The 25,209-nt window shown below is 50.0% G+C and overlaps 2 protein-coding genes across 3 annotated transcripts; both read right to left on the bottom strand.

Moving 5' to 3' along the window:
• Positions 1–4,272: 4,272 nt before the first annotated feature.
• Positions 4,273–14,338, bottom strand: CEACAM16 (CEA cell adhesion molecule 16, tectorial membrane component). The gene is made up of 6 exons (XM_072607961.1): positions 14,213–14,338; positions 12,151–12,510; positions 11,445–11,720; positions 10,700–10,978; positions 7,467–7,793; positions 4,273–4,531 (listed from the first exon to the last, which is right to left on the bottom strand). The coding sequence occupies exons 1-6, from the start codon at positions 14,283–14,285 to the stop codon at positions 4,527–4,529; spliced, it is 1,320 nt and encodes a 439-aa protein (XP_072464062.1). The 5' UTR covers positions 14,286–14,338; the 3' UTR covers positions 4,273–4,526.
• A 4,135-nt stretch (positions 14,339–18,473) lies between these two features.
• Positions 18,474–25,209, bottom strand: CEACAM19 (CEA cell adhesion molecule 19). Of its 2 annotated transcripts, XM_072607970.1 has the most exons (8): positions 24,428–25,209; positions 22,953–23,321; positions 21,422–21,608; positions 20,650–20,702; positions 20,453–20,544; positions 19,931–19,972; positions 19,658–19,731; positions 18,676–18,735 (listed from the first exon to the last, which is right to left on the bottom strand). In XM_072607970.1, the coding sequence occupies exons 1-7, from the start codon at positions 24,477–24,479 to the stop codon at positions 19,675–19,677; spliced, it is 852 nt and encodes a 283-aa protein (XP_072464071.1). In that variant the 5' UTR covers positions 24,480–25,209; the 3' UTR covers positions 18,676–18,735; positions 19,658–19,674. The 2 variants fall into 2 exon arrangements, with proteins under 2 accessions (XP_072464072.1, XP_072464071.1); XM_072607971.1 differs by lacking the exon at positions 19,658–19,731 and having other exon boundaries at positions 18,474–18,735; positions 24,428–25,205.

Raw genomic sequence — 25,209 nt, 5'->3', positions numbered from 1 at the left:
CTATCTTAGTCACGCCTTCTCCATACTGTATCTGCAAAGCTGGTTTTTGAACACAAGTCTAAGACTATATCTGTCCCCAATAAATTTCATCTTATCAGATTTGGCCTAGCCTTCTACACTGTCAAGAACTTCTGGTTCCTGTTTCTGCTATCCAGCTCTGGCCCAGAGGCAATGTGGTGTAGGGAGAGAGAAGTTGGGAAGCGTATCACTCTTGTTCAAGTCCCACTTTGGGCATATGGTGTCTATGTGACCTTGGGCAAGTCACTTAACCTCAGAACTCTTGGGCATCTGAGGGTGAGACTTGGCAGCATGGAGCCTTGCCAGGATGTTTGAGTAGTCTTCCGAAGGCTTCCTGGCAAGGATGCTGGGGAACATGCTGGAAATCTGTGAGAGGAACTTCAAGATGACACCCAGTGCCATTCCCTGGGGCTGATGTCAGGCTAGCCAAACTCGTGGCTTGGAGTAGCATGGTGGTGAGACAATTTCTTCCTTCCTCTATGATGCCTTGAAAGTAAGGTACTGCAGAGTGGTTCCCTCGAAAGGCATTTGGGCACCTCCAAGAAACACTGGCTGGAACAAGTGCTGGAGAGCAGGAGATTTCAGACCTCACCAGGAGTGGTGGTGGGGGTGGGGTCGACATGAGTTAGTTAACTGGTCCATATAATCAATAATGAACCAATAATCCTTTTGGGTCCAGAGATGTTGGGGAGAGAAATTACAATCTCAGTGGGACAGAGGTGAACGGAAGTCAAATACATTCTGGGAAAATAGTCATGCCCAAGAATAGCAGCTAGAGATACTGGGAGGGAAAAGGCAAGGGCCCATCCATTCATATACAAAGGGTCTGAAAGTAAACTGAATTGTAAGGTCCAACTCTGGCCAAAGTGGAAGTGCATTGCCCTCTGGTGGCTATCATAGAGATTGCACCCAGAATCCCTCACATGAAAACTGTGTTTGGACATAAGTGTTTTATCTGACTTTTTATGCTACTACCTGCTTAGTTTTTAGTGCCAGTAGAAAGGAGATGCTTCTGTGGCTTGGTGCATCCCATCCTTCCCTGGCTTCCTTCGAGTCTCAGCGAAAATGACCCTTCCACAGGAAGTCTTTCTTCATCTCTCTTAATACCATGGCTTTACCTTGGCTGATTATTTCCACTTCATCCTGTATATAACTTGTTTGTCCATAGCTGTCTGCATGTAGTCTCCCCCATTAGATTATGAGTTTCTTGAGGAAAGGAGACTTTTTAAACTTTTCTTTGTATCTCCGGGATTTAACACAGTTCCTGACATATAGGAGATGTTCAACAAATGCTTACTAATGACCATGTTTTAGAATTTTCCCAGGAATTGAAATCTAGCTCAATGGTGTGCGGTTCATATCTCCCTTTTCTTCTCTTTTAGTAAATCCATCTAACTTTTACCCTCCTCCAATCCTTCGTCAACTCTCCTGTTTTCCCCAATCTTTCAAAGATCATGGACACTGGCTCAGCAATTCATCTGCTGCTTTTCTGGGTACCCCCCAGCATGTAGTTAATCAGAGCCTGGTGACTTGAACTAATCAAGTGCAGTCAGGTGTTTTCTTATTAAAACCCCACTTATCCTTGAACATCAACTTCTTATTAGCAATTTTTCTTCCACCCTTCCCAGTCCAAAGGTCATCTCCTTGGCAGAGAAAACAGAGCAAAATAAAAGTTGAGTAATCCTGCGCTCTCCCCCTCCTTCTTTCTCCTCCTTATGCCCTTTCAGTCACTCCTGGTAAGGTTTCCTTTCTTTCTCTGAACTTTTTCTTTTGCTTAGGAGTAGTCAGTCTCTTTAAATATATAGCTACAACACTGTAGTGAACAGGGGCAATATGGAAGTTCTTGGGTTGGCCTTTGGGACACTGATAATCCTTGGAAGTGGCCATCCAGAGTATGGTACCACCTGGTGGCCAAATTATATGCTGTACTTCCTGGCTGGTTGGTTAGTTGACGCATTATGTGACAACCTGTTCCTCTGTAGATAGGAGAAAGCAAAGGAACAAGTCATCAGTGGATGAATACAACCCCAGCAACACCGCCAAGGATATACCCAGTCCACAGTCCCTGCTACTCGTGTTTCTTCGTTCCTTTCACCCTGTGGCAGTGCTGATGCTGTCTGCTGCTGCAAGGTTAACTTGACCCATGGGAACTGGAGGGGTACCTAGTCTCTCAGAAGCCTCTCCTCTCCAAGCAAGATTGGGAGTGAAAATGGGAATAATGATGGGGCTGGAAGTGTTTCCTAAGAGGAAAAGAAACCAGCTAAAGAGAAGCTTGTCTATATGCAAAGTCTTAGCCCTCCCTCATCTTCTGACCTCTACCCTGGTTTGAACAACAACCCCTTTATCCTGGTCCTATCTCCCCTGTTCCTTCCTTGATTCTCTTTTCCCCCCAATGTAGACACCCTGTTTTTTCTTTTCTGTTCAAGCCTAGCTTGTTCTGAGCCTTAATTCTCCTGGTTCTGTTCTTACAGGGTGTTGCCATCCTCCATCACTTGCCCTCATCTCCTTCTTTTGTATGTGTCCTTTAAAAGTCAAAGCTGGTCGACGCCATGATGGTCGTGCATCCAAATTTGTCTCTTTAGACAACTGCCTCTTTCTTCCCCTTCCTATAGTGTCCCCTGCATCTTCGTCTTCAGAATTTCACTTCTGAGAGTTTCCCGTTACAACTGGCTTGAGTTCTCCCATGGGGTTTGAGTGCATGGGATCCTGCTGAGGCTCTCCATTTTGTGAATAAGCCTTGACGTTCTGTGTGAGTGAGCCTCTGCCAGTCCTGGGAGTTTGCTTGACTGACTTCCCAAGGCCTCAGATACTCGAGCTGCCTGTCTCTGGAGACATGGAATCTGGCTTGACCTAGAAAGCTGATCTGCTCCCCCTCCCCCTCAGCTCTCTGACCTCGATTCCTAGCCACACCTTCTGTCTTTGTACCTGGAACAAGTGAAAACAGAAGGAGATCTGCCAACATCTAACCTAAAAACCTTTGGATATAGCACCAGATCCCTTTGTTGGGGGTTTCAGGATATGGATTAGCCAGTATTTTCCCGGGAGGCTCTTCGGACAGGAAAGGAGGTGAAAGGGGGAAATATCACCCATTTTGTGGGTGGGACTTGAAGGTAGGGGCCTGAGTTCTAGAGCCAGTTTTGCTTCCTCCCCCCCCCCCCCACCTCCTGTGTGACCTTGGGCAAATTCTTTCCCTCTCTGAGGCCAGATGGAGACTTGGGTTTGGACCAGAGGGATTTGGACTAGATGGTGTACCAGGTCTCTGTGAAAGGGCCTTGGATGTGAAGGCAGTTTGTAATACACCTGGTGTAGTGAATTTTAAGGAAGGAAAGTCTTTCCAAAGTCTTCAAGGACTTTGTGAAACTTCAAAATGTTCTGTCACCTCCTACAACTTTGGAAGGGTGGTGGCCTGGGCAAGTCTGATTGTGGATCTTCTCCTCTTGAGGGCCCCCAGGGAACTCCCCAAGGCTGGTAACTGGCAAGTGCTGGTCTACCTTGGTGAAGAAGATTCCACACTGGTGGCTCATTCCACATGGATGAAGTCATAGAACCAATCCAAACCTCTCCCCACCAAAACCAAAACAGAGCCAACTTTGGAAGACTAAAATGTTTATATGAAGGCACAACTTTGTGAGCCTTGTAAAACTATACATACTTCTATCCTTCCAGGATCTGGTAATTTGGCTGAAATGAGAATTCCCTCCTCTGAGGTGGATTGCAGCCCCTCAGCAAGTTGGTAAGAGTTGTAATAGTAAAAAAATCTCACATCTCTGAGGCCAATGAGTTCTTCTGGACCTTAGGTGGGTCCATGAAAACCAGACATACAGGTCATCCCTGAGCCATTCTTGGAAATTTTCCATTCTTGGTAAATCAGACTCACCTACTCTCTTTACAATAAAGCAAAGGAAGATGACTCCAGTGTTGGGAAATGCCAAAGCTTAGTAATTGCTTCAAAGTTTTGTAAACTATAAAGTCCTGTCAGAAGCTTTGTGAATGGTTAGAAAGAGCTTGTCCAAACTATTGACTTCTCTGTAAATGTGAGGGATCACTGATTCCCAATCAAACTGACTCATACTTTCCCTTGGCCTCGGAGTTGAGGCACCAAAGTATTTTGATCTAAAAGGCTTGTTTCTGAGCTCAGGGAGAAAATGTGAGGGAAGATCAAATTTTGGCTGCCTATTGTCTATACCATTGGGTGACCAGTCACCTCTACCATTTTCTGACTGTGACGCAGAAGAAAAAACACGAATAATCCACTGTGCAGATAACTGATATCAACTGTATTTTTAAAATCCTAACCAGCCTGGCCAGAGTTAGCTCTAAGACTAGGTTTGTAAGCACCAGGAGAGCAGGGGGACTCCAAAGGCCCAAAGCCCCACTGGAGGTCTGGCCCACCCTGCCCCTTTCCTGGACTGAGGGCCAGAGGGAGGCTGGGGATGCTGCTGCCGAGGATGGAGGTGCTGACTGAAGCCGTCTGTCTTTTTCTGCCTCCTCCGTCTCCATTGGGCGACTTAGTCTTGGGTGGAATGCGGTGGGAGTGGGTGGGGGTATAGGGGGAGGAAAAAGGGTGATCAGAGTCACAGAGAGAGGCCCACACATCCAGCCTTGAACTTCAGGCCTCCCCCCATGCTCTCCCATCCCCATTGCATAGCATTCTTTCCTACCTAAGTTTCAGGTCTGGGAATTAGGGTTGGAGTATTTTATGGGCAGTGTGGCATGTCTAGAAGAGCTCTGCCCTTGGAATCAGAGAACCTGGGTTCAAATCCTGACAACTTTTTTCTAGCTGTGTGTCCTCAGACTTTTCCTCTGCTGAACCTCTGTCTCTCTACCTGTAAAATGAGGGATCTGAACTAGAGGAGTCATTTTCAGGAAACCCTCAGCCAGATGTGGGGGAGGACACAGTTCTCCCTGCTCTGGTAGCCCCTAGTAGGGTGGAGGAGACATGGAATGCATCTTCAGGAAACTCCAGGGTGGTTGGAGCTGATAGGAGTCTCCTCCATAGAAGCCTTGACTGGGAGGGGCTTCTCTGAATCTGATACCTGGGTTCAGATTCTGTCTTCTGCTTTTCCTCACTTTGCCACTCTGGTCTAATACCTTCTCTCTGAGTCCTAGCTTCATGAGCTCAGGGATTTAGAGACAGGATGCAGGAAACTATCCAGTGTGGTCCCCCATTTTATAGCTCATCTGAGTTACAGGGAGGCTGGGCGATTTCCTCAGAGTCACTCATACAGCTAGTTAAGTGTCTGAGGCAGGATTTGAATCCTCAACTTCCTAATTCCAAGTCCAGAGCTTTTACCCATGGTACCACCTAATGGTGAAAATATATGTCTACCTACCAGGGAGACAGGAAGAAAGTACTTTGATAAACCTTAATAGCCCCAGAAAACTGTGAGCTGTAATCAGCATGTATAATATAATTAAGGATTATTATTAATTATAACTCAACAATAATAATAGTAACTTGATATCTGCATACTTCAATGGATCCATGGTTTTACTGGCTTATGTGATGGATTCCACTGACCTTCCTTCCTTCCTTCCTTCCTTCCTTCCTTCCTTCCTTCCTTCCTTCCTTCCTTCCTCTCTTTCTTTCTTTCTTCCTTCCTTTTTATCCATCTATCCACCCACATTTCTCCCCCCCCCTCTCCTTTTCTTTTGACTAGACTTGTAATTTCACTGATGTAGGAAGCTCCCAGGAGAGGAAAGGCCCTTCACCAATGCAGGTCGGCTCTGCATCTTTCAATCTGAGAGAATTTTCCAGGGGTACTAAGAGATTAAGTGACTTGCCCAGGGTCAGATGCAAATAAATGTCAGAGGGAGGCCTTGGTCCTGAGTCTTCCTGACTCTCTATCTGATATATCACACTGCTTCCGACATTTATCACTAGTATTTTCTGTTCTTCTCATATTTTTAGATTAAGATTATTGTGACAATTATTGTCCACCATTGTGAGGGTGGACAGTGTGAAGTGGTGGCCAGGGCTGGGATTGGACTTGATGTTTGCTATATGACTTTGTCGGAGTCACTTAGCCCCACTTTGTTCATATGTAAGATGGGGCTAATCATATTCTCACGGAGTAGTGTTGACAGGAAAGTGCATTGGGAATGTGAAAGTTCTAGGGAAATGAAGGTAAAAGAGGCAGCAGGCTGAAGTAAATGCACCAATGGGGATGAAGGTGATAGGAATGAGATATGTCACTAGAACAGAGGAAGGGAGATGGGTTCTGAAGGTGTCCCAAAGGTGTCCCAAAGCCTTGGGTGCATAACTGATTTTGTGTTCCTGGTCCTCTTCAGGGACAAGAGCACCCAGATGTTTCTGCTGGGTTTTAGGTTAGGTTTCTGGAGAGAAGAGTTATAAGCATTGACTCTGATTTATCCTTTTCTCCCTCCCTGCTACCCCTACCCAATGAGAGAAGCCATAGCCATAGATGCCAATCTTGGGTATCCCTTGGTCTGAGTGGAGGAGACCCAGTTCCCAACTTCAGGGAGCTCTGATGGAGGAGACACGGTTCCTATTTTTTAGGGAGCTCTCTGGAGGATGGGGGTGACAAGGTCCTTGACCTCAGGGAGTGCCCAGTTGTTCCTTGGTGAGTCTGATGGAGGAGACACAGCTCTGATCTTTGGGGGGGCTCTCAGTTGGAGAGGGGAGGCACGATCCTCATATTTAGTGAGCTTTCCATGGGATGGGGAGGACTCTGCAATGTGGAAGGGGAGACACGGCCCCCTACCTTCAGAGTAGTCCCAGACTGATGGAGGAAACATGGTCCCCATCCCTCAGAGAGCCCCCCAGTATGATAGGGGAGACACAGCCCTCATCTTTAGGGACCCCATGGCCTGATGGGGGGAGACAGTTCTCCTCCCTTGGGCAGCTCTGAATCAGATGGGGGAGACATAGCACAAATCTTCAGGGAACTACTGTTTGGTTGGGGCTGATAGGATTCTCCCCCATGGGAGCCTCCAGCCTGATAGGGGAGACACGGTCCCCATGGTCAGGGAGCTGTGTTGTGATGGGAGAAGACACAGTTCCCAGCCCTCCAGGAGTTCCCTGGAAAGACTGCTCCTACCCACTGGGATTACCCCAGTCTGATGGGGGAGAAACGATACCCATCTCTGGGCATGTATTGCTATGACGGAAACCTAGCACCATGAGTTTAATAATGACTGAATGAAATACTTCCCTTGAGTCAGATTCTAGTTTGAGGGGTGAGACACGGTCCCATCCTTAGGGAACTTTTAACATGGAGAGGCATGATTTTGTTCCTAGGGTGCTCCTATTATGAAGGAGGGGACATAGTCTGCACTCAGGGAGCTCCTGATTTGAGCGGGGGGTGGGACATGGCCTCAGTCCTTAACCCAAGGGACAGCCAAGATCCCCATTGTTGAAGACAGGACAGACAAACACACAGAGCACACCCCCAATGCATTTGGGAAGAATGAAGTGAGTAACTTACTTGAGACCTGCAGCTGGACATCCAGTGTCTCCGTCTTGCCCTGCAGGGTGACAGTCTTCAGGGTGTAGCGACCAGTGTCTGTGAGGTTTAACTTCTGGATCAGCAAAGAGCAATTGGCAAAACCTATCTCCCTCCCGGTATGGGCTGGCCCGGCAATCCAGTTTCCGGAGGGCAGCTGGCTAAGGAGGCGGTTGGGCTCAGAGGCAGTCCCTCGGTACCAAGCATAGACCAGAAGATCCTTGGGGTAGCCTTGGACAGACAGGATGACATCCTTTCCCTCGGTGGGCTTGGCAGGAACAGGCACTATCGTCATGGCTGATGTGGCAACTGAAAAGAGAGGGACATTGTAGGCTACTGGAGGGACAGAGATATGATTTGTTTGTCCTGGCATCACCTGCAATGGAGCCCAGTGTCAGGCTGAGCATATTGGAACGGCTTTGCAAAAGTTTGTGAAAGGAAGGAAAGGAACCAGGGAGAGAGAGAGAGAGGAAAGAAGTGAAAGAAAGAAGGATGGAAAGAGGAAGGAAGGCAGTAAAGAAAGGACAAAAGGAAGAAAGGAAGGAATGAAGAAAAGAAAGGAGAGATGAGAGGGAGAAAGGAAGGAAGGAAGGAAGGAGAACTAAAGGAAGGAAGACCCAAAGAAAATAATCACTCACTGAATGAATGAATGTCAAGCATTCTATTGCTACTTGTCCAGTCCATCCATCTGAGTGCCCACCCCATGGGCTGAGCCCTGTACTGGGCATGGGGAGGAGAAATGGAGGAAAGAGGAGACAGGTTGAGGAGGGATGCTGTATCCCCTCTCAGAGACTGAGTTTCCCAAAGATGAGGACCTGTCTTATGTTAGACCAAGGGCTTCCTGAGGATGGGGGCTATGTTTCCTCCAGGAGTCTAGAGATAGAAGTTAGGCATGCCCCCATCAGTCTGGAAGCTTCTTGAAGATGGTGGGGGCACACTCTCCCTTATATTGGGAGCTCCCTGAGGATGGGGGCCGTGTCTCCCCTTCACTCTGGGAGCCCCCTGTGGGTGGGTGCTACATTTCACTTGTTGGTCTGGGCACTCCCTGAGAACAGGGGCTGTGTCTCCCCCATCAATACAGGGAATCCCTGAGGATGGGAGCCGTGTCTCCCCCATCAATCCAGGGGCTCCCTGAGGATGGGCGCTGTGTCTCCCCATCAATCTAGGGGCTCCCTGAGGATGGGTGCCGTGTCTCCCCCATCAGTCTGGGAGCCCCCTGTGGGTGGAGGCTATGTTTCACTCATTGGTCTGAGGGCTTCCTGAGGGCAGGGGTTGTGTCTTCCCCATCAGTCTGGGGGCTCCCTGAGGATGGGGGCCGTGTCTCCACCACCAGTCTAGGAGCCCTCTGAGAATAGGGTCTGTGTCTCCCCTGTGAGGATGGAATCTTTTTGAAATGGGCAGACTGGGACTCTCCCAGTAGACCAAGGTCCCTCAGAGAAGGGCACTGTTTCCTCTTTCCTCTGTCTTTCCCTCTCAGACCCAGCACGAAGGGCACTGAGGCTTTAGGGTTAGTGGGCAGCATCAAATCTCATAGGCTGGATGGCTTTCCATGTACCTTGAATTCAAGCAGATGGGTTTTTGCCCACCTCTGCCAAGTTCTGCCTTAGCCAGGAGGGGACCTTCTGAGCACACAGGATCACAGGATTTCAAGTTGGAAGGGACCTTAGAGATCATCTTGTCCAACCCCCTCATTCTACAGAGGAGGAAACTGAGACTGAGAGCGATTAAGTGACTTGTTCAGGTCACCCAAGCAGTAACAGGCAGGATTCAAACCCAAGCCCTCTGACTCCAAATCCAGTGCTTTCCCCACTAACCACCTTGCTGTACCATTGTTTCTAGGCAGGGTGACTCTGAGGATGTGTCTCCAGCTCTTTTCAGGACCACTTACCTCTGGGAACCCTGTCCCCATGTCTGGGGGAAACAGGATCCACCCTTTGGACAAGACCCCCCAAGTTAAATGGGACAGTCCTGGCAGGTTTCCATCTAGGGTATCGTCCGACACTTCACCAGAGATGTTTTCTTGGGAAGGAACTGATGGTGAATTAATGAGGTCTTGAGATACCAAACCACAGTCCCTGGGGGTCAGCCACCATCCCCAGGGAGCCTGGGAGTCTCTGAACCACGCCTGCTTGATTTGCTCAGGCGCCCAAACTCTCAGTGTATCAGGCCAGAAGGATTCTGGCCAGCAGCTGGAAATAGCTACACTCATGTTTTCACAAAATCGCAGTCATAGGTCTGGGAGAAACCTTTGATCTCATGAACGAGGAATTTCTGAGCTGAGATTGATCTCAGAACCAGAGTACAGAATGTCAGAGCTGGACAGGAATTTAGAGCCATAGGTCATGAACACTAGAGCTAGGATGGACTTGAGAACACAGGATATTAAAGGTGGAAGAAATCTTAGGACATAGAATACCCTCAGACAATGCCTCAAATGATGAGCTAAAGGGAAGCTTGGAACATGGAATCCCAGAGGAGGAAGGGACCTTAGAACATTAAATGTCAGAACTTGAGAACACAGAATGTTGGAACTCAAAGGCCTAGAATGTAAGAGGTAGAAAGCAATTTTTGAGGCTGTTTAGTTTGGTTCATCCCCTTTGTTTTATGGAGGAGCAGATGAGGTCCAGAGAGCCTCCCTCATGAAGCCAGGACTTTTTTTTCTGAGCTCCATCCAGTCCCATACATGTGTACTACACCAGGCTCCCTGCCATCCCCTTGACAATGAATTACTGACTGGTATACTTTGTCCCCAGCTGCATGGTCTGGACCAGACTGCAGCCAGCCTCCCCATTTATGCACTCTGGAATGGGTCATCAGGCAGCTGGTTCAAAGACAGGGAGCAGCGAGGCCTCTCGGGGGTCACCGCATCCCAATCCCTTGCTCTGCATACAGATGGTGAGTCTGAGTGACCCGGAGAATGGGAAAGGCTCATCCAAGGCTATAAGGCAGCTCATATGAAAGAGAGAGCAGCTGAGGCCCTCTTAGACTGGCCAGCTGATGACCAGTTTTCTCACTTTGTTGTGACTCATGGGTGGAACCTGACCCTGGGGGGAATCTCGAATTTCCACCAACTCCAGCTATGCCACCCTTTGGAAGGACTGGGACACCCCCCCCCCCCCCCAAGTCAGATATCCCAATGGCTCAGTCAACCCCCTGGATGCTCTTACTTACCCAACAGGGCAAACCTGTGCCTGAGAGATGAAGGGACGACTCACCCGACATCTTGACCAAGACTGATGCCGAGCCCGAGAGCTCGGTCATAGGGTTTTTGGCAATGCAGGTATAGGTCCCTTCCTTGTTCTTAGTCATCCCACTGATGTTGAGGTAGCTGGTGGTGCTCTCGATGGTCCGCCCCTTGAAAGACCATGTGTACTCTGGGTCTGGGCAGGACCTGGTCACGCACCAAAGTGTTAAAGATGCATTGAATTCGGCTTCCACGGTGCAGCCCGTCCGGAAGGCAGATTCCTGGACAATTGCTACCCGATCTGGCCCATCTTGGGAGAAAGCACAGAGAGAAGCCGGAAGGAGAGCAATGGGGCTGGGGAGAGAGGATTGAGGGCTACATGGCCCCCCGGGGCTGGCAGCTGGGCAGCCTCGGCTCCCGTTGGGGATCAACTACTGACTCTGTTGTGCACTTGGGCAAATGTCTTTCTTCTTCTAGGCATGTTTTCCTATCTATAAAATAGGTCTGGCATTCCCTGTTCTAAGGCTCTCCCCCCGACCCCGACATTTTCTGTTCTAAGGGCCCTCTCAACCCTGACATTCCCCGTTCTAAGGCTCCTCCCAGCCTTGACATTCCTTGTTCTAAGGCCCTCCCAGCTCTGGTGTCTTACATGTCCTCCAGCTTAGACCTGTCCTGACCTATAATGATGATTTTCTGCCTCGTTCTCTGACCAGGGAGGCCCAAGCCCAGGTGTGACAGAGGCAAGGGGCAGGTGGAGGGTCTCAGAGAGGACTCACAGTACACTGTTAAGTTGACTGGGTTGCTGCGGCTGACACTGACAGGGTTCCACACCTCACACTGGTAGGCCCCAGCCTCTTCTCTGCGGACATTGTGCCGGACCAGGACCCGGTTGTCTGGGGTGAGCCCCAGACGGCTGCCAATGGGGAGAGGTTCCCCATTGAAGAACCAGCGCACTTCCCCCGTGCTGGGGGTACTGCAAAGCAGGTGGATGGTATCTCGGCGCTCCACCAGCTCAGTGCCATTGGCCAGGAGGAGAGGTGGGGACAGGATCTCTGGGGGGAGAGGCAGAGGGGGAGGGGACTGGACACCACCTAGGTGGTGACCAGACCCCCCATCCCCCAGCCGAGTGACACAGTTAGTGATGGCAGGATGGGAGACTGTGAGAAATTCACATATTGCAAATTCAAACAAAACCTGGTGTCATGGAGAGAGCACTGGACCCGGAGTCAGAGAACCTGGGCTCAAATCCCAGTCTAGCCACTTACGACCTGCACGGCCTTGGGTAAGTCACAACCTCTCTGGACCTCAGTTTCCTCACCTGTAACATGAAGGGGTTGGACCAGGCAACCTCTAAGGTCCCTTCTGGCTCTTAAACACAGGATGCTACAATCCTGAGGTGGGAGGGTACTACAGGTTAGGAGAGAGGAGTTGGTAGAGACGGGGAGGGGGCTGGCTGAGGACCAGCTAGGGGGACACTCTCACCATAGACCAACAGGTGCCCATAGGCAATGTCGGTTTGGAACTGCTGGTTCACAGTCTGCAGGATGTAGCTGCCTGAGTCCTCAGGCACCACGTCCCTGAGGTCCAGGCTCCCATCAGGGCGGACAGCTTCCCGGCTCGTGTAGGCAGGGCCAGGTGTCTCATCTGCAAGGCTGATAATGTAGCTCAGGATGAGGTGAGCCTGGTTAAGGCTTGTCCCTCTGTACCAGTTGTAAGCCACGAGCTCCCCAGGGAGGCCTCGAACCAGTAGGGTGACGTTCTGCCCCTGGGTTGGTTTCTCTGGGATGGCCAAGATGTTCATCAGGGCTGAGGCTGGTGGGTTCCAGGAGGTTAGGAGGAGAACTGGGACGAATGAAAAAGGGAAAGTGAGAAGACTGGTTATGTGAGACCTTGGGTAGGTCACATCCTGTTTAAGCCTCAGTTGTCTAATCTGTCAGATGTGCTCAGTCTATTCTAGCTCTGACATTCCCTGCTCTAAGGCCCCTCCCAGCCCTGACCTTCCCTGTTCTAAGGCCCTCCTGGCTCTGTCTTTCCTTGTTCCAGGCCTCTCCCAGACCTGACATTATCCGTTATTCATTCCTAATAACTTCTAGTTCTAACATTAAGTGTTCTAAGGGTCTCCCATGTATGACATTTCATAAGGTTCCTTCTGGAAGTGACACCCTCTGTTCTAATGTCCTTTCTGGATTTGACATTCTGTGTGCTAAGGTCTGTTTTCAGGTCTTCTCTAAGGTTCCTTCTAGCTCTGGCATTCTAGGTCCTAGCCCTTGCCTTCCCATCCTCCCAGGTATCACATTCTATATTACAAGATCTCCTCGAGCTCTGGTGTTCCGTGTCCTCATCTGATATTTCATGATCTAAGGTCCCCTCAGTCTTTGACACAGAAACATAGAGACATTTGGGGAAATGTAGTTAATCCTTACCTTCTGAGGAAAGAAACTGAGACCTCTACAGGATATGAAATTTTCCCAAAGTCACAAAGGTAGTAAGGATTATTCTATACCCTATTTTCTAAGATCCTTCCTAGTATATTCTAATTTCCCTCCTAGGTCTCAGTTCTATGTTCTAAGAGATCTCCAAGTTCTGAATTTCTTTGTTCTACGATCTCTCTTTGCTCTCACATTCCGTGTTCTAGTTCTGATATTTTATGTTCTAAAGTCCCTCCTAGCTTTCACATTCTATGTCCTATTTATATTCTATGATCCTTCTCAGCTCCAACATTCAATATTCTAAGGCTCCTCTCAGCTCTGACATTCTCTGTTCCAAAGCCCTTTCTGGCTCAAACATTCTATGTTCTAAGACCCCTCCCAGCTCTGACATTCCTTGTTCTAAAGGTCCCTCCCAGCCTGGACGTTCCCTGTTCTAGGTGCCCTTCCCACTTTGACACTCTATATCAGACATTCCCAGGGTCCTCCCAGCTGTGACATTAGGTGCTCTACCATCTCTTCCAACTCTGCCACTCTGAATCTATGCCATCAGGTCTCAACTTTGAGGTCTCAGTAGTAAGGTAGGGGAGTAGAGGAAAAGAATCAAGACAGTAGGATGTTTGAGTGGTATATTCCCTTAAGTAGAATCCAAGAACCTTGGAGGACCTTGAGTTCCAACTCCTGGGTTCTCCCTGATTTCCAAACAAGGGGTTGTGCCCTGTCTGAGGTCACACAGCAGGGGATAGCAAAGAGAGACTGAGTCTCTGCCCCTATTCCCATAGCCCTTCCCTAACTCTTGCTTTCATTAACTTCCCTTGCAATGGAAAGGGAAGCAGCAGTGGAGAGGGTCTGGACCTGGCTTGGGACGCCCACCCTCTGCACAGGGTACCAGTGACCACTCTGAATCAGCACAGCCTGCCCTTACTCTAACCTTTGGCTCTCACCTTTGCTGGAGATGTGGGAGCCCCCTTCCACAGCCTCTGTATCTGCCTTGTAGCATCAAAGGATTGAGAGCCGGGAGGGAGCTCAGTTTCTAGGAGGGTCACTCCTCTAGCCCTTTGTGGGGGGTGTGTCTGTATGTTTGGGTAGTCATAGCAGGGGCTGCTGTTTTTTCTCACCTGTCAGGAGAAGCCCAGTCCAGGGACAGGAGCCCCGTTGGTGGGGGTCCCTGCTGCCCCAAGGTAGTGTCATTTGTCACCCCCAAATGGAGACCACGAAGCCTGCTGCTTGTGCTTGGGGATCTTCTGGAGTCCCTGAGGTGAGCGCTCCTGGTCCTGACTCCTCTTGGGTCTGGGGCGGAATCTGGGAGGGAGTGGCCACTTGGAACGTGGGGGAGATCACCTGAATCTGGAGGGATTGAGTCACCAGAAATCTGGGTCTCGGTTGGGGCACCTGGCTGATGTGTGCCAAGGACAGCCATGAGGCCGTGACCTGCCCTGGTCCCTTGGGGGAGGGAGGCTGTACCTTTCTCATTGTTTCTCAGGCACCAGGAGGACAAGCAGGCCAGAGGCCAGAGTGGATGGGGCAGTTGCAGGGGGCAGAAAGGGGAGGATTTCAGGACAGCTCTTACCGAATTACCAGAACCTGGCTTCCTCATCCAGTCCCTTTATGTGCTTGGAGATCACTGGGGGACAAGAAACCAAAAACTGTTATACTAACTTGGAAGAGGGTAGGAGGTATGGAGTGATGGAATGAACTTTGGACTGGGAGCTAGAAACTTTACAGTCAGGAGACCCAGCTGCCTCTGCCTCACCACATGACCTCAAGCCCTCTCTGTGCCTTAGTTTCCTCCCCCCCTCCCATGTAAAATGATGGAGTTGGGCTGCATGATCTCTCAGGTCCTTGCAACTCTAATGTTTGTCATTCTGGGACTCTAAGCTGTGTGTCGGGGGTCTGATGGCTGCCTACCTACCAGAGAGTCTCTGGAAACAGCGCCTGCAATAAGATGGGAAGGGGCATATTTGGATCCAAGATGGCTGATGCCTCTGTCAGCAGAAAGCCCTTGTCTCACCTCAGTTTCTCCATTTGTAAAACAGACTCAGCTCAGCTCCTCCCCCATTTCCAGTCTTCTTGTACCTTAAACATCCCTTACTCCAGTGACCTCCTGGCAGTTTCATAAATAAAATCCTCCATCTCCGGATTTTGAGCATTTTCCTTAGCTTCCCTATGCCTGGGACACCCTCCCTTATCATCTCTGCTTCCTGGTTTCCTTTCAGTCCCAGATAAAATCCTACCTTCTCCAGGAAGCCTTTCCCAATGTCTCTTAACGTGAGTGCCTGCCCTCTGTTGTCTCTCTCTAATTCAGCCCCTCTTCTCCTCCTTGGTATGGAGCTGTTTCCTTGTGGTCTTCTCCATCAGGCTGAGAGCTCCTTGGGGTTGGGGATATCTTTTGTCTTTCTCTGTATTTTCACCTTTTAGCACAAAACCTGGAGCTAACTGGGTGACTAAAAAACTCTTATTGACTGACAGATGTTTCCTGAGATACACCCCAGTTCCTGAAGTATGGAATGTCAGAGCTGGGAGGGCTCTTAGAACAGGGAATTTCAGGGCTGGGAGGGCCTTAGAACAGGGAAAGTCAGGTCTGGGAGAGCCTTAGAATAGGGAAACTCAGGGCTCCGAGGATCCTTAGAACAGGAGATGTCAGACCTGGAAGGGGCCTGAGAACAGGGAATGTCTGGTCTGGAAAGGACCTTAGAACAGGGAATTAAAAATCAGAAACTCTGAGAGTTGGGAGGGGCCACCAAATACAAACCATAATCAGAAGGAATCTTGGTTAGGACATGTTCTGTCACTGATTTTCCAGCTTCTTCTTGAAGACCCCAAGGAGAGGTGCTCCCCCACCCTGCCCTGGCCCCATCTATTCTGGACAACTTGGATCAGAAGACTTAGCTGCCCTCCAGCCTCAGTCTCCCCATCTTTGGCTTTGCCCCGCCCACTGCTCCTGGTCTTGGCCTCAGGGCCAAGCAAACAGATGTAATTGGTCCTGCACGTGACAAGCCTTCAAGTACTTGACGCTGGCTATCATGTTCTCTCCTCCAGGCTCCTTCTACCAGACCTCATATGACACAGATCCAGGATCCTTCCCCAGTCTGCTTCTCTTCCCCTGGATGCTCTCCAGTCTGCAGCTTATCAACATCCTTCTGAAAGTGGTGCCCAGAAGTGAACCCAATCCTCCAGGTGAGGTCTGGTGAGGGCAGAGGATGGGGGGCTGCCACCTCCCTATTCTTGGGCTTGCTTAGTGCAGCCCAACATCATGTCAGCTACTACATCCTATGACTGACTCATGTGAATCCACTGGGGAGGGGTCCACTGAGACCCCGGATCTTTTTCAGAACAACCACTGTCTAGCTGTGACAACCCTCTTATTAGACTTAGCAGGTTGGTTTATTTATTTATTTTTTGTTTGTGCCCAAGTATGAGACTTTATACTTGTGTCTATGGAATAATTTCAGCTTGTAGGAACTGGGAGAGGTGCTAAGTTGACATAGTGAAAGCCCCAAAGAGGAAACTCCAAATAGAGTCACGAAGAGTTGAAAAGTGCACCTTTAGTCCAGGTAAGTTGTGGACAGCAGCTAGGTGGCCCAGTGGATAGGGCACCAGAGTCACTAGGACCTGAGTTCAAATCCAGCCTCAGATACTTACTGGCTGTGTGACCCTAGGCAAGTCACCTCACCCTGCCTGCCTCAATTTCCTCATCTGTAAAATGAACTAGAGAAGGGGTTGGTGAACCACCCCACTTTCTCTGCCATATGGGGTCACAGAAAGTCGGATACGACTGAAATGACTGAACAACATCAACATATGTTGTTTTTTCTTGGTTTTGTTGACTTCCCTCTGCATCTCTTCATGAAGATCTTCCCATTCCATGCAGGGACCACAATGTGTTCAGCCTTTCCCCGTCGATGGGCTATGGGCATCGGCTTGGTTCCCATCTCTTGGCTACCACAAAGAGTGTTGTTATGAATAATCTGGTATCTCTGAGGACTCTCTTCCCCTTGTGACCTCCTTCCATATGCTTAACGTGGGATCTTTGCCAAAGGGTAGTCATTTTGGTCATGGCTGTAGATGGAAGGCAGAGGTCACGATTCTCCCCACAGAGCACACAAGCCTGCCTCTCTTTCTACAATCTCTCCCAAGGTTGGGATTTTCCAAGGGGACTTTTAATTGGAAACCAGAGGAGACAAACCCACGCCAAGCCAAGCCACTTAGAGGCTCCAGTCTGTGTGGTTGTGCCGCCCCCTGGCGAACGCTCAGGCTCTGAGGCCAGAGTTGATTCACACAATTGTCAATTGTTGCGCCTGAAAGGGACCTCAGGTGCCCGTCTGCCTCACTCCCGCCTCATTGTGCTCATGAAGACAGTCCCTAGGTGGGACAAATCCTTATCCTTTCAGCCCGAGAGAGAAGTAAAGCAATGACCGGTAACTGCCTCTCCCATGGGATGCCTGATATCTTGTGACCAGAGGAGGCAACTGGAATATTCCTTTCCTGAGGCAGGGGTCTGGATGATGTGACCCCAGTGGAGGGACATGGGGGGTGTGTGTGTGGCTTGTGGCTTGTGAGTTACTATTATTGGGTAGGTGGAGGCAGTGCTGCTGTGAGGGGACAGGGTCATTGAATCCTGGATTTCTGACCTCAGACCTATCAAGCCTGAGTGCCTCATTTTACAGATGTGAAAACTGAGGCCTGGGGAGGCTAACCGCTTAGAGCCACACAGGTAGTAAGAATCAGAGGTGGAATTTGAACCCAGGCTGTCTGCTTTGACGTCAGCTTTCTTTTCACTACAGCAGGAAGGAAGGAAGGAAGTGAAGCATGCCTGGGACAACTAATAGACCTTTCCGTGGCAGCAGCGGCACAGTGGATGGGGCTGGGATGCCGTCAGGAAGACTTGAGTTCCAATCCAGCCTCAGGCACTTACTACCTGGACAAATTACTTAAACCCACCCCCATAAACCTCAGTTTGCTTCAGTTTCCTCAACTGTAAAATGGGACTCATAATAGCACCTACCTTTCAGGGTTGTGAGCCTCAAAGGACATCATATTTATATATGTGCTTAACACAGTAGTTCGCACACAGTAGGCACTTAGTAAGTGCTCATGCCCTCTCCCTCCCCATAGAGGAGGAATCATAGACAGGATCAGGAGGTGGTTTGCCAGGCAGGAAGCAATGAGGGGAGACATAATGCCATCCCAGTCCCAGGTTGGCTGGCAGAAGCCCATGAGGCTTGGGGGCAGTGGTCGGGGCAGGGAGGGCCTGTTTGCCTTCAGCATCCTTGGCAGAAATCCCATGCTACCCACTCCCAGCTTTTCTCCTCTCAGGGTCCAGAGCCTCAGCTCCAACATACCCGCCCTCTCAGGATCATCCCCAGGGACAAGCCAGGGGACAGGAGAAGTCCTGTTTAATGAAGACTGAGACACAGACAGTGGACAAGTGAGTTGGTCCTCCTGGCCTTCTCCCTCCATGAACTCTGCCCAAGCTTACTCCTCTCCAGCAGCACCAATGGCCTGGGCCATCCTGGATCCCAGATCTTGAGCTATTTCTGGAAAGGCTTTGTTTCCCAGCAATAACCCGGAAATAGAGGTTCTCAGGTCAGGCTGTGGGTGTGAGCTGACAGTAGGGAGCAGGGTCTGGGTTCTGCAACTCCTGGTTGAAAGCAAGAAAGTGAGCCTGGCTGAAGTCTGGATAGCCTGGACACCCAGAGAAAGATGGGGAGGGGGCCAGGGAGCGATCCACAGAGGGAGAGCAGTGTGGGGCAATGGGGAGTCAGAAGTATAGGATGAAGGACAGATGACTCCACAGCAGTTTGTCTGAAAAAGACATGGAGCTCTTAGTGGACTTTGAGCTCATTAGGAGTCAAGAGTAGAGTCACAAAAGCTAATGATGTCATTCCTGGCACAAGCAGAAGATGAGATAGGAGGAACGAGGAAGTGCTAGACCCTGTGTCCTCTCCCCGGTCAACTCTCATCTAGAGTTCTGGGTTCACTCTTGTTCATGAGTTTAAGAAAGACATGGATGACCTGGCGAGGAGTCAGAGGAGGGGTTAGAGAAGGGAGGGTCTTAGGTCCATCTGCCCTGGGAGGGCTAAAGGGGAGGGGAGTTAGTGGGGACCCAAGAGCTTCCTTCAAGGGTTTGGAGGCTGTCCGCTTGAACAAGGATAGAACATGTTCCATTTAACCCGCAATGCAGAACCAAGATGGGAGGAAGTCACCAGGTGCCCAGTCTAGCAAAACCTTCCTAACAATGAGGGTGGGACTGCCTGGGGAGGGAGGGAACTCCCTGTCCTTGGAAACCTCCAAGCAAAAGCTGGAGGAAAAATTGTCAGCCATGTTGGAGAGGGGATCCTGGTTCATGGAGGGGATGGATCAGATGGCTATATAGACTCTTGCTGGCTCTGAGATTTTAGGATTATGTGATATCTCCCTCTCTGGGTCCCAGTTTCCTCCTCTGTAAAATTAGGGAATTGGACAAAATCATCGGAAAGATCCCTCCCAACCCTGACTATCTTTGTTGTAAGGCCCCTCCCAGTCCTGCTATCCCCTGTTCTAAGGGCCCTCCCAGCCCTTACATCTCCTGTTCTGTATTTTAAAGACCCTTCAAACTCTGATGTATGGATTTTTCCAATCTTAACACTCTGTCATTCTGTAAGAGAAGGAAAATGAGTCAGAGAATCAGAAAGTGAAGGAGACAGGGAGATCCAGAGACACAGAACGTAAGGAAACAGACCCAGGAGCCTAGGCACTCCCAGAGTACCATCTGTAGGCCCTCTCCCATCCCCCATCCTCCTTTGACCAGCAGATCTTCCTCCCTCTCTTCCCCTCTCCATCTTGTGCTCCTATACCTGGTAACGGTGATCTTCAGCTTCCTGGTTCCTGGTCTGGGGCTGGGCATGAACAGAGCACAAGTAACTACAGGACATTCTCTGCTCCTCCCTCCCCTACATTGATCTTTGGCCCTATCTACCATCCTAAAATCTGTGGGCAAATCCTTTAAGATGCTTTTGACTCTCCCCAACTAAAACCTTTGACCCATAGTCTTATACTTTCTCTTCAATCTTTGACCTGTGGCATCCTCCCCTGATCTATCCCCTCCCCAATTTCCCCAAGAAGCCTGAGGCACCTTTCTGGGAAGAGAATGAGCTTCAGGCTAAGGCATCCTGACCTGGCCCTTTCCCTGGGCTCAGCCAATGAGCAAATGACTCCCTGTCTCCATCTGTAAAATGAGTACGATCGGTTCTGCCCTGCCTCCCTCTCTGGGCTGAAGTCTCATCCAGGAATGTGCTTGGGAGGTTACAGAGATCCCTGCAGAGCAGGGTGAGCATAGGGAGAAGGGGTGTAGGGGCTGAAGGGGGAGAGACACTTACCATACTTGTCAGGTTTGCACTGTTGCTTCCTTTATCACTTGGGGTTTGCAGGATGATGGGAGAATGGATCACCTCGTAGATATTGCTGCTGTCTGGGGTGGGGGGAAAGTAGGGGCACTGGCTGACTGTCTGGAGACCCTCAGGGACACAGAAGACAAAGCCCCCAGCTCCCCACCCTCATTGATCTCTGCTCTTACCAGCCTTGTGTTTAAGGCACATGTGTCCGGCATCTGGTTTTGCTGTTGTGACCCTGTAAGAAGACCCAAGTATTCTGGTTGTCTTGGACTGGGTCACATTCCCTCCTAGGGTGACCAGGGAGGAATCTGAGAGAGGATGACACCCACCCGGGATTGCTCAGTGGCCCATGGAGGAGTGAGGCGTGGATTTGCCAACTACCTTCCCTACCACCACCCTGTCTGCTCTGAACAGGGGTCTAGCTGAGGGAGGTGAGATCTCTGCTGTCCTTGACTAACTTTTCCCATCTGGAGTGTGGTGTCCCACTCTGGACACCTTATCCTAGGAAGGGTGCTGAGAAGGTAGAGAAGAAGGTGTCCCAGTATGATGAAGGCACTGCAGACCACATCTGCCAAGGAGCAGCTGGAGGAAATGGGAAGGCAGAGACTGGGAGGGAGGACACTTGGGGGGAGCATAATTACAGACTCTCAATAAGAGGAAAAACTTTCATGGCCCTGGAAGGAAGAGTAAATGCCAAGTTCTCAGAGGAAGATTTCTTCTTGATATAAAGTGATCAGAAATGGGATGGGATGCCCCAGGAAGTAGAGAGCTCCCTCTTCCTGAAAGTATCCAAGCATGGTCACCCTCATGGATGTTGTAGAGGAGAGTTGTTTTTGTTGGAAGGTCAGCTTTAAGGGCAGTCTAGCCCTATGTTTCTTAGCCTACTCCAGACCCATGCTGACAATGAGTTGGGCAGAGGGAAAGGACTGGGAAAGTAGGATGGGACCACTCTACCCAGAACTTTTGATTTTCCTGCTTCTAGTGACCAGTAGATAGACCAAACCACTGCCCACAATGAGGGCTCCAAAACCCAGGCAGCCAATGACAATGGCGACTGTGGTCCCCGAGCTCATGGGTGAGGAGTTGTCCTTCTCTGGATCTGGGGGTTTGTGAACAGTACTGGTGGCATTCAAGGCTTTCTCTGAAAAAGAGCAAGGAGGAGCTAGATAAGCTGAGAGAAGTTCTGGCTCAGGCTGAAAAATGGGGGAGACCCAGCATCCCAAATATGCCTCACTAGAACAGCAGGTGTGTCCATGCTCAACCACAACCACATCCATCTAATCTCAGACAATAGCCAGTCAATCAGAAAACAGTCCCCATAGGATGTCTGAGCAGGATGAGGACCCCAAAACAATAGAGGGGACTTTCTCTAAGTAGGCACCTATGCAGTAATACAAAAGCTGTCCTTTAGGTGAACTTAGGACATAGGGAGGCTTAATTTTGAAAGCATATAATATGTTTGGCATTTCACTTTCCAAAGTAGAGACAGCTAGGTGGATAGAGTGCCGGGACTGGGGTCAGGCAGACTGGACACTTATAAGCTGTGTGACTCAGGGCAAGTCACTTCACTGCTGTCTGCCTTAGTTTCCTCATCTGAAAATTGGGACAACTTTTTCTCCCAGAGCTGTTGTGAGGATCAACTGAGATGATATCTGTAAAGGGCTTAGCTCTACACCTGGCACACAGTAGGCACTTTATAAATGCTAGCTATTATCATTAGGACCAAACTGTCTTCCTCGTGTTTGCTTCCTTCTGATCTTTCTTTCCATGATTTCCTGGGCAACGCTAACCTTCTCTCTTCTCTCCAGCTCTCTCCCACTCTCTATCAAAAGAGAACAACACAATCTTTGCAATGAATAAATGAGTAAGACAAAGTCTAATAAATCCAGACATTGTCTGGGTCCAAGAATGCATATCCTACTCTCAATCCTGAGTCCCTTGGCCTTCTGTTAAGAGGTGAGTGGTAGCATCTTCAGCACCTCTGGTATTCAAAGTTCTAAGGCCCCTCCCAGCCCTCACATCCCCTGTTCTAAGGCTCTTCCCAGTCCTGACATCCCCTGTTCTAAGGCCCCTCCGAGCTCTGACAGTCCCTGTTCTAAGAGCCTTTCCAGCTCTGAGATGAGAGTCCACATTCTGTGTTCTTAGATTCAGAAGGTTATGCAGGGGGCAGAATCCTGGCCTGCAAGTCAGGGGCCCTGGTTGTAAGAAATGGTGCCAATCATATCCCCTCTCTGTGCCTCAGTTTCCCCTGATTTCAGATGAGGGAGATAAGCTGATTTAAACTCAGACTTTCAGAGGACCCAATTGAAAGCATTTCCTTGTAGCTCTTGGGGGAATCTTTCCTGGGATAATTCAAGTTCAAAGGCAGGGCCGTGTTTCTCTGCTCAGACCAGGGGCTGCCTGAAGTCAGAGCTGTGTCCCCGACTCAGGCTGGGCACTTTCCACAGGAAGGCCCATGCCCTTTGCCCTCTGCAGGTGCACTCACCTGTAATGTGAAGCTCAGTCTTGGCCCTCATCAACCAGTATGGGTTGATGGTGATGCCTACTTGGTAGGTGCCACTGTCGTTGGGCTGGGCTTGGCGGAGGAGGAGGGAACCATTGGGAAATCCAATGATGTTCCTCCCCATCATGGCATTCCCGTTCCGCTGTGGTCTTGGCAGGCCTGGGATGTAGGAGAAGATCATTGTGCCCCCATCAGTCTCCTCTCCCTGGTACCAGTTGAAATCCTGGATGGTCCCTGAGACTCCATGGACGGACAGAAGGACATCTTGGCCTGCCTGGGGCACCTCAGGAATCTTCTCGATGAGGAGAGTGGCCCAGGCTTGATGGATGGTCCACCTGGCCCAGAGGGAGGCTGGGAGGAGGCAGAGGCAAGGTCCTGAAGGTGATGGCCTCCCTCCCAGACTGGGGCAGAACAGGCCAGAAGATACCCAGGAGGTCTGCTCTCTGTGCAGTGGGTGGGTGCATGGAAAATGGGGTAATTCTGATCCTAGACCTTGTGCTCCCTGGACCCCAGGCCTAGCTAGCTAGGAGAAGCTTGTTCTTGACCCTTTAAATCAAAGAATAATTGGCAGTCAGATTAGGAAGCGTTCTTAGAACAGGGGATGTCAGGGCTGGGAGGGGCCTTCGAACAGGGGATGTCAGGACTGGGAGGAGCCTTAGAACAGGGGATGTCAGGGCTGGGAGGGGCCCTAGAATATGGAATGTCAGTAATAGAAGGGAGTTTGCAATTTTATTCAGCCCAGTGTAATTCAGTAAGAATCCATCACAGTCTTACTCTATGTAAGGGATTGTAGACTCAGCGATGGACAACAAACATTCCCTGTCCTCATGGAGCTTAGTGTCCCAGAGGATGACCCAGAATGTTCAGGTAGGAGCTCACTTCCCTAGCGCACTTATTTTTGTTCTCAAGATGAGGAAACAGACCCAGGGGATTACATTTCAGGGTCCTCAGTGAGTGGAAGAGAAGATGGCAAGATGGCTCTCTGACTGCCTGTCTGGGGCTCCCAAGGCCCTCTCCCTATTCCCTCTCCACTGTGAGGGGGTCTTGGCTCCATGGCAGGGGGCTGTTCTGGCTTCTCTAGGAGAGGCAACAGTCCTATTAACATACAATGGGGATATGTGCCCCAGTCTATTGTCACTTCTAGTGTCTACCCCTCCAACACAGGTATGCAAACTCTTACACACACACACACACACACACACACACACACACACACACACACACACACACACACACACACACACACACACACACCTTGTTTTCTTGACTTATCTTACTCCGTGGGGATCACACAGTATTTCTCTGTGTGACCTTGGAAAACCCTTCCTTGTCTTTGGATCTCAGTTTATCCCTCTGTAAAATGGGAGACCTGAGCTGGACTCCCTCTAAAGTTCCTTCTTGCTTAAAGTCTTATGATCTGACCCTCTCCCATCAGCCCTGGGGAAGCCCCGTCTCACCTATGAACATAAGCTCCTTCCAGACACAGCCTGCCCCATGGAGCCGGATCATGGTTCTTGCTGCCCCTCCAAGAGACCCTACTTCCTGCGTGACCAGTCTCTTCTGGACCCTGGTGAGGATGGCTTCTCCTGAGATTCTGTTTCTCAGTTACCTCTCAGCCAATCCAGGGACAAAGTGAGACGATACCCTTAGGGTGGGCACTGGCCAGCGGTCAAGATCAGCACATCTGTCTGGCTTTGACCAGCTACTGGTCTGTCTCTCCCCTCTCTTGCAGACTTCCCATAAACAAGCAGGGAGGGGACCTGTGAGCCTGAGCCTCTGCTCCTCTGGGCTGGGCTCACTCCTCAGATACCAGACCGACCTGTTTTCCTAGCTTGGTGCTGACTGAGTGACTAGGGAACTTTCTGGGGCTTCCCCAGTCTCTCCTAACCCAGATCTTACCATAAGTGAGAGCCCAAGGGGTTACCTCCTCCAGGTGGCCAGGGAAGGCCTGGGGTTTCAAGCCCCACCCCCATAAGGAACAGGTTGGGGGGGCAATCTGGAGATATTCTTAGGATCCCAAGCTCCTAGATCCAGAGCTGAGAGGGACCTTCTAATCCATTCTCCTCATTTTACAGAGGAGGAAACTGAGGGCCTTGGAGAGAAGTAACTTGTAACAGAAGTAACAGAGAGCACACACCAGAGCTGGGCTTCGAACTCAAAATCGAGCCTTCTTTATCATTTCACTCTGTTACCTGATATCTCTCTAGTGGGTAGATTGGGAATCAGAGGCCCTGGGTTC

The sequence above is a fragment of the Notamacropus eugenii genome, chromosome 5, assembly GCF_028372415.1.
Source record: "Notamacropus eugenii isolate mMacEug1 chromosome 5, mMacEug1.pri_v2, whole genome shotgun sequence".
In the NCBI taxonomy this organism is placed as follows: domain Eukaryota; kingdom Metazoa; phylum Chordata; class Mammalia; order Diprotodontia; family Macropodidae; genus Notamacropus; species Notamacropus eugenii.
Note: the sequence above shows the minus strand (reverse complement) of the source record. Positions and strands in the feature narration are given on the sequence as shown.